Consider the following 8,204-nt stretch of genomic DNA (forward strand, 5'->3'; position numbering starts at 1 on the left):
GGGAGCTCAGCCCTACCCAGAGGGTGACTAACATTGACTGAGTTGTCTTTAAGCACCATAAGGAGCCTCAATATGGTTGTGGGCTAGCTTTACAAGTCAAAAACATCAAGGGCAGGGATGGGAAGCACCAGCATGGAAGCAACAGAGAGCAGACTTCTCTACCATATCTCCTGCCCAAGCTCAGTTGCAGCACCAATGGCTCCTGACAGGTCAACAGCAAAACAAGCTGAAGAGCCAGGAAAGAAGCCTGGAGTCCTTAAGTATATCATTATATTTTTTTTATTTTTATAATAAACTTTTCACTTTATTTCAAGGAAGACAAAAAATTGTGAGTGAGGCTGCAGAAACACCATTGTGAACAAATATGCCAGACAGACCCAGGTCAGTAGGCCAAAGGCCAAATCAGAAGAATTTCACCCCCCTCTCCCCCCACACCACATAGCAGAAGGGGTCTCTGTACCCAGGAGCTCCCATAGCCCTCTGCTTCCCTCTTCTCCTCCCTCATTGCATTAGAGCAAGATCAGTGCTGTAAACAGGAGGTGGCCAAGCAGAAAAGGTGGGGTTGGGTCAGGCTACTGATGGATTCTGAAAGGACCATGCTTCATTCCTCCACCTGCCAAAGCAGCTGGCACAGTGGGACAACAAGGTTAGAAGTTGCAGCATTTTTCTATACAGGTAGATGTAATTTAAAAAAAAAAAACAAAAAAACAGATGATTTAATTCAAAGCAAAAAAATTAAGTGGTGGCTCTTCCTGCCATGCCATCTCCCTCTATGATGACTTCACGCATTCCTTCTCCTGCTCGATGGCTGAAAGAGAAGAGAGTTCTATTAGCCTCTCTGCCTTAATGCTAACCCCTTCCTCAAGGGTTGGGACAATACAGCATAGCTGCTCTACCTGCAGAGACAGCCCCATATATGGCTATCATCTCTAGAGCTGCCAAGCCTTGACAGTGAGTCAATACACTAGCACCTTACAGGTCAGGCTGAGGAGCATCCAAATCCTGGGCAAGCATTGAGGTAGGTAGGTGTGTGTGCGCTGCACAGTTTTAGAGATTTGAGTTGTCCTTCCCCTCCCGCCATATTTATCCCCCCACCAACAGTCAGTGCTACAACAGAACATGTTTACAAGAGGACTATTCCTATGGAAAGCTTTAAGACCCAGTTTTCATGGAGTGTCCATGACAGAGGAACATTGCTGCTGCCCAGGTCAAATTGGAAAGGAGTCAGTCCTGAGAATTCACTGCTCTTCAGTGAATTCTTAACACCTAGTAAGATGGACAAGTACCATCCCATTCTGCAGATAGGAAGGAGAAAGGTGAAGTGACTTGTCTAGATCATTCAGCCTCAAACTTAAAGCACCAGTTCTTTGCATGTAGTTAGGCAGCTGCCTACAGTACTCACTATTATATTTGTTATTTCAAAAGACCCCACCATAGCACAGTACAGTTACCTCAAACATGTCTGAAAGACCTGAACAGGTAGGCTTAAAACAGCAAAGTGCAATAAGAGCTAGAAACCCTCTTACTACTAAAAATGTGTTTTAAGATACCGACAACTTCCCCCAGCCAGAGGTGTTTGTGTCATTCTAGCTCTTGCTGAGGCTCAGATCCTATCTGCAGTTAAAAAAAAAAAAACAATATTTTTTGATTGGAACAAAACCCAGACCAAAAATGCCTCAGCCTGCCAGATTCCTCAGTGATGAGATCAGCACAAGCACATCCGCTCCCACTTGACACTCCTACACAGCCAGAATTGGAAGTCTGTGTCACAACAAAATGCTAATAGGAGACCCATGTTTTGGAGTACCAGGCTTTGGGCAGTTCTGCCAGTCCCCTTGCTTTAGAACAGATTTCCTCTTCCCTTCTATCTGGACACCAGACCATTTGGACAGAGGCTCACATCACAAAAGTAACTAAAAACTTCAATTCAGCTTCTTCAGACAGTTCTTATACTTGCCAGGCCATACTTCTCGCTGGCAGAAGCACTAGACCCAAATTACACCTAAGATTTAAAGCCACCAGCAGAGAACCTGGAATTCATGACATGTTGCTGTAAGGAGGTGGTCATCCATTAAGTTGTCCATGCATACAAAGATTTAGGAACCACTTAACTGCTCAGCCCACCCTCCCCCTCCAGAAAAAGGGAACTGGATACTTACTCTCCTTTGAAGGGAGTGTGTTCTTCTCCTCCGTGTTGGTCTTTTTCAGCTTCTTCTTGTCAAATTTCTCAACTTCAGAGAGGTCTGGTTTGTCACACATTTTAGCTAAATGAGTAAGATAAGCAAGTTATAACCCATCCCTGCAAGGGAAATCCCAGGTAGCATGTGCCAAGTTACAAAGCCAGAACCCTCTGGGGAGAGTGACCAGATGTAAGAGTATGAACTGCCTGGCTGATGATTTCTTGTATATTAGCAAAGCACTCAGGATTCAGCTCAGACTTCAAGCAGTGATAAGGGACGGGCCTTTGAGACAGCACAGCTAGCAAGGCCACGTGTCAGAACAGGGATGGAGGAAAAGCCCATAAGGGGGTTTTATTTTAAAAGAGGCTGATTAGGTCAAGAGACACACCCCAACTGATTTGGGTTGGGCACCAGAGCCCTGTCTCCTAGGCTTGAAGTGATAGGAGCCTAATACAAAGAGATCTACTCCTAATAGCGAAGAACTACATTGTTCTCTGAGACAGGAGCAGAGCCAGATCAGCATTATCCTCCCCTTTATCAATACCTGCCTCTTCCCCAACCTACGTGGTAGAGAAGCAGAACCTTCCATCACCCACCACTCCTGCCAGTCTACACATCTAGAGACCCAGCCAAGTGTCCTCTGCTCTCCATTCAGGCTCATAGCCTGGGTTACGGCCAAGTGCTCCTACAGGACAGCAGTGCCTGAGCAATGCCACCTAGCTCCCCCAGCCCAGCTTACGTCTCTCTGCAGAGCCAACATTTAAGGATTAGTGTCTCCATCAATGCATAAAAACCCACTACCCAGCTTCCCTCCCATTAGCCGCGGCTGCAGCCGCCCAGACAGGGACCCCAGAGACTCCGCGGTGCTCCACGGGGGGCAGTGGGGCGGAGCTCGCCGCCCCCCTAGCGCAGGGAGCAGTGCTGTGGGGAGAGGGGCTTAAGCCCCCCATGCTGCAGCCGGACACACCCGCGATCTCCGGCGCAGGGCGGGCGGTAGAGCCCCTCCCCAGACTGCGGAGCCGGAGGACAATGGGCAGCGCGCGGGGAGGAGGCGAGACCCGCCCAGGACAGAGGCTAGAACCTCACCCCGTCCCGGGTCTCTCCAGGCAGCACCCCCGGGTCGGCGGCTCCCCGCTCCCCCGGCACCGCCCTCCCCCCAGTTCACAGGAGAGGGACGCTCCCGCAGCCCGCGCCTCTGGGCGGCAGTTTCCGGCCCATCCCTGCCCCGGGCGCTTTGCCCACGGCAGGGTTGGGCTGTTCCCCGCCCAGCCCTGCCACATGGAGATAGCTCCGCGGGGGGTGGGGGGGGGAGGAGAGAGAGAGAAACAGCTTCCCCACCCCACGAGCCGGCTACACCCAGCAGCGCAGCCGCCCCCACCTCCTAACAAAAAGGAGGCTCCACCAGAACCCCCCGTTCATGCAACGGGAGCAGCCCCGGCAGCGGGGCATCTCCGCCAGGGTCCCCTGTGCATGCAACAGGCAGAAACAACAGCTGCCGCCAACGCCCCCCTTCCGGCCCCCGGTACGTGCAATGGTGCACCTCCAGCAGCACCCCGGGTGCATTCAATGGGGGCTGCACGCGGGCTGGCACGCCCCGTACCTGCTGTGCTGGTTGTGGCGCTCCCCAGAAAGCTACTGCAATCGCTCAAGTGTCTGCTGCTCTCCCGCGTGGGGCGGCTCCTTATATACTCCGGCTACTGCCCGCCCCTGCCTCCCATTGGCTGTCCGCCCTGCCCGCCGCTCGGCATGCTGGGAAGCGTAGTTGGGTCTCGAGGCTCTCCATTGGCCGAGCCGCACCAGAGAACTACACCTCGCAGGGTGCACCGGAGCGGGGGTAAAGTGCCTCTTCCCCCACTCTTGCTGAAGACGTGGGGTGGCGGGCGCTGCGGAGAGGGGGTGGGTCCCTGGGCTGGCCCTGCAGCATGCATCTGAGGGGGTCTCCCTCCATCGGCTACACAATGGCTGGCTCTCCCCACGTGTGAGAGGGCCACGGGGGAGCCCCGAAAAGCAGCTGCATAGGGATGTCTGCTCTCCCTGCAGAGAGAGAATCGCAGACAGGCGGGCACACCAATAGAGACAGATGGACATACACGCTGACAGGCAGAGAGACAGATACGGAGGCACGCAGATACAGAGAGACAGACCCAGGCAAACAGACTGCAGCTCCCCTAGGATATTTTTGCTCCCATCGGCAGAGTTGAAATAGGGTGAAACAGTAGCGAAAATATGCTGGTGGGGCCATATGTCCATGCAGACAGGCACCCAGATGCGCAAAGGCATGCAGACAGGCAAGCACAGACAAGGCACATGGACAGACAGATGGTCCTATGCACTTACACAGACACACACAAAGCAGCACTTCCTTATATAGGGCCTCTTTCCCAACCCTCCGAAAAGCAAGTCCTTTCTCAGCCGGACTCCGGAGACAAAGCATGAGAAAATCTAGCCCTAAAGACAATGCATGGAAGAGACTGAGGCTAGGGCTCTTGAATGGAATTGGCTCTAGGAACCCTGCAGCGCCGCCATCTCCAGCAGAACAAATATACCTATCTTGGCTCAGACGTGGTCCACTTTAGACTCTGCACCAGCCTGTTTGTGGCCTGGATTTGAAGCTCTCGGGTCTGAGGACGCTAGGCCACAGGTAAGTGTAGGATGAGCTCATGGTCTTTTGCAAGGCCATGAATAAGGCTCTCCAATCAGAGCTAAATTACACCATCTCCATCTCCCCACCAGTAAACCTTGGAAGCTCGGCTCTGTTAGATAAGCAGGCAGTAGAGCTGGGCTTCTCTGGTGAAACGTGCCCAATTTGGGAGGAAAAGAGCTCTGTGTTAGCATTAGGATTCAGTCATTCATTATGCTGGAGTGTGGGGTAACAAGTGGGTTTTTACCAGACAGAGGCAGTTTTGAGCATGGGAGCAAGAACCCCTCTGAGGAAGGCCAAGAAAGGGGCGTGCCTCGCAGCAAGATGACAAAGACTGTTCTTATTCACTTCCCAACAGCACCATCTAGTGACTGAAGCTCAAGTGAAATGACACAAAGAAATGGGACTAAATTCATCCCTAGGGTAACCCAAATGAAATCAGTTGAATTGCACCAGGGAGGAATTTGGTCCATGCTTGGAAAAGACAGCTCTGTTTTTTAAAAACAAGGAGGAGTCCTTGTGGCACCTTAGAGACTAAGACATTTATTTGGGCATAAGCTTTCGTGGGCTAAAACCCACTTCATCAGATGCATGGAGTGAAAAATACAGTAAGCAGTATATATATTACAGCACATGAAAAGATGTTTTTTAAGGGAGTATCAAAAACTATTATCCCTGAAGGCTGTTTGCACAGAATGTCTGTCTAAGCCTGATTTCATCTCTGTCATTTGTTTTTGGTGTAAAAGAGGATGGCCGATATATTTCAGAGGCTGTGTCTGATCTAGAAGTAGATCCCGCTGCTTTTTCACCACCCTATAGTTCTGAGGTGCTTATAGTATAACTCCCTGAGTGGATATGAATCACTTCCTTTGTGGGTGTCTGTCCCACTGCCTTCTTATTCCTATAGCCAGAACGAGCCATTTCCTTCCTTAGCTTCAGGCTCTTATTCCTCATCCAACTGTCTTCTGAGAACGTGAATGATCCACTCCTATTGTGTATAGTTACAGAGAAGATATTTATAGACTGTGCTCATAGCTCTCCTGAGAATTCCCTTTTCTAGACTCTATAAATGTTCCTCTTCTCTCAGCCTTCAATACGTGTACTGTAATTATTGTCCTTCCTTTTATATTTTGATATGTACTGTGTAAACTGTGGGGTCCACACTTGCATGCTATAAATTCACAGGCAATTGAAGATGGGACCACTACCTCCCTAACTCTGTCCACCACGGGCAGCTTGAGCATTGCATTGTCTCTTCTGAGATGCTGCTTAGCAGCATCAGTTGGAAGGTTAGCCTTTTGAGCTGGAGATGTGGCCTCGGGAGTCAGCCAAGTCCCTTATGCACACTCTTCTGAATTCTGGGACGAGATCTGAATAATCAAGAAACCATTTTGCGTGGAATCTTCAAAGCTTCTTAGACATACAACTATAATTTTCATACACTGACCTAAAGACCCTTTAAATCAGGAGTGGGCAAACTATGGCCCGCAGGCCGGATCCAGCCCGTGAGCCGTTTTAAGCTGGCCTGCAAGCTCCTGCTGGGGAGCGGGGTCCAGGGCCGCACCACATGGCTTGGCCTGACTCTGGTGCTCCAGCCAGGGCGCTGGGTCAGGGGCCGCACCATGCGGCTCAGCCCTGCTCTGGCGCTCCGGCCGGGGAGCAGGGTTGGGAGCCGCTCCATGGCCCCACTCCGGCTCTTACATGCTCCAATGGCCCCCTCCGGCGCTCCAATGGGAGCTGCAGGGGGGTGCCTGCGGATGGGGCAGCGTGCAGAGCCACCTGGCCACGCCTCCACATAAGAGCCAGAGAAGGTACATGCCACTGTTTCCGGGAGCCGCTTGAGGTAAGCGCTGCTCGGAGCCTGCACCCCTGAGCCCCTCCCCAAGCCCCAACCCCTGCCCCAGCCCTGCTCCCCCTCCCACTCTCCAAACCCCTCAATCCTAGCCCAGAGCACCCTCCTACGCCCCAAACCTCTCATCCCCAGCCCCACCCCAGAGCCCCCCTCCCCCACCAGAGCCCTCACCCCCTCCCACACGCCAACCCAATTTTGTGAGCATTCAGGGCCCACCATACAATTTCTATTCCCCGGTGTGGCCCTCGGGCCAAAAAGTTTGCCCACCCCTGCTTTAAATAGTGTGTGTAACAATGGCAGACAATTGCCCCGCATCTTGCCACTGGGATCTTCAGGGTAAATCGCCATCTTCTGCTTCCAACACTGGTGTTCATTGGTGAATAGATCTTGGGGATATCTCAGTAGTCTAAGCATCAGTTTTTAAGCATCTATGTTCTGATTTTCAATTGTGAACACTCAGAACTCACTGAAATCACCAGGCGCTGTGGTTGCGTAACATCTCCAACAAATCAGACCACTGAAGTCCTTGTGTGCTTAACTCAGCCCTTCATTCTTCCAAGGTAGATTAAATTCCATGCTCTTTACCTGATGGGGATCTTCAGGATGAGATTTTAAGAACAGAGAGAGTCTGCTGTGGATTGGCACTAAAGAGCAGGGGCCCCGGACCAAAATTTCCCTCCTCCCAGCTGCTGTATCGTATGTGGTATGCAGGCTGGCATGCTCCACCCCAGAAGGGGCTGCATTTAAGTAGTGCTGCATGCACAGTTTGTAAACCACATTGGGATCCTTAGGGAGGGAAGGCCCTTTAAAAATGTCAGTATTCTTCTAATTGAATAGCTCGTCTCTTTATTCTGTAACCCATTAAATCTTGATCTGGAAGTATCAAAAAGGCACTTCCCCAACTGACACCAAAAAGAAATCCCTCCCAGCATTTTATTATGCTATTACAAAGAAATGGCAGAAGAGAGAAGCTGGGCAGTGAGTGACACCAGCACCTGATGCTTCTCGGAGACTCTGCTGTTACCTAGGTTTCTTTCCTGACACGTTCCCAATTTAAAAGGAGGCTGTTTGGGAAAAAAGACCTATGTGCAAAACTAGTACCAGATTTGTGCATCAGTGGGAGTGTATCGGGTGTTGTGACAGATGCTTCACCGTCCTGCCTGGCTGTGGATAGATTTGATTTTACAGGAGCGTTACTGCCACTGCTTTGCTGGGATCGATTTGGTCCTAAAAAGAAAAACTCCCTCTGAAAGAGCAGGTAAATAGAGAGGGCTGATTGCAACTCTCTGGCTTAAGCTGAAGAGACAGAAGGATGCATGATTTTCAGGTAGACAGTATAACAAAACTCTGTGAAAAGAGAGCTACCACATATTGTTCTGAGCACATGGGCCATATAAGAAGGACCATTAGGGGAAAGCATGCAAGGCAGCTTGTCAAATTCATATGGAAGTGAACTCTGGATTCCACATTTGAATGGGGCCAAGGTATAAATTCAGGACATCATATTGCCCTCAATCTACAGGGGCTTGTC

General features: G+C 50.9%; 1 protein-coding gene across 2 annotated transcripts; it reads right to left on the reverse strand.

Annotated features, from left to right (window-relative positions):
- Positions 1-261: 261 nt before the first annotated feature.
- Positions 262-3,867, reverse strand: TMSB15B (thymosin beta 15B). Of its 2 annotated transcripts, none has more exons than XM_024197916.2 (3): positions 3,785-3,867; positions 2,160-2,264; positions 262-808 (listed from the first exon to the last, which is right to left on the reverse strand). In XM_024197916.2, exons 2-3 carry the CDS (start codon positions 2,257-2,259, stop codon positions 771-773), a joined length of 138 nt encoding a protein of 45 aa, XP_024053684.1. In that variant the 5' UTR covers positions 2,260-2,264; positions 3,785-3,867; the 3' UTR covers positions 262-770. The 2 variants fall into 2 exon arrangements, with proteins under 2 accessions (XP_024053684.1, XP_024053683.1); XM_024197915.2 differs by having other exon boundaries at positions 3,781-3,842.
- Between the last annotated feature and the right edge of the window lie 4,337 nt (positions 3,868-8,204).

Source organism: Terrapene carolina, unplaced genomic scaffold, assembly GCF_002925995.2.
Source record: "Terrapene carolina triunguis isolate 2854851 unplaced genomic scaffold, T_m_triunguis-2.0 Scaffold131, whole genome shotgun sequence".
In the NCBI taxonomy this organism is placed as follows: Eukaryota; Metazoa; Chordata; order Testudines; family Emydidae; genus Terrapene; species Terrapene triunguis.

Coding starts and splice junctions, on each gene's coding strand:
- TMSB15B (XM_024197916.2), bottom strand. CDS start 2,259: ATGTGTGACAAACCAGACCTCTCTGAAGTTGAGAAATTTGACAAGAAG. Junction 809..2,159: donor CACACTCCCTTCAAAGGAGA/GTAAGTATCCAG, acceptor CTTCTCTTTCAG/CCATCGAGCAGGAGAAGGAA.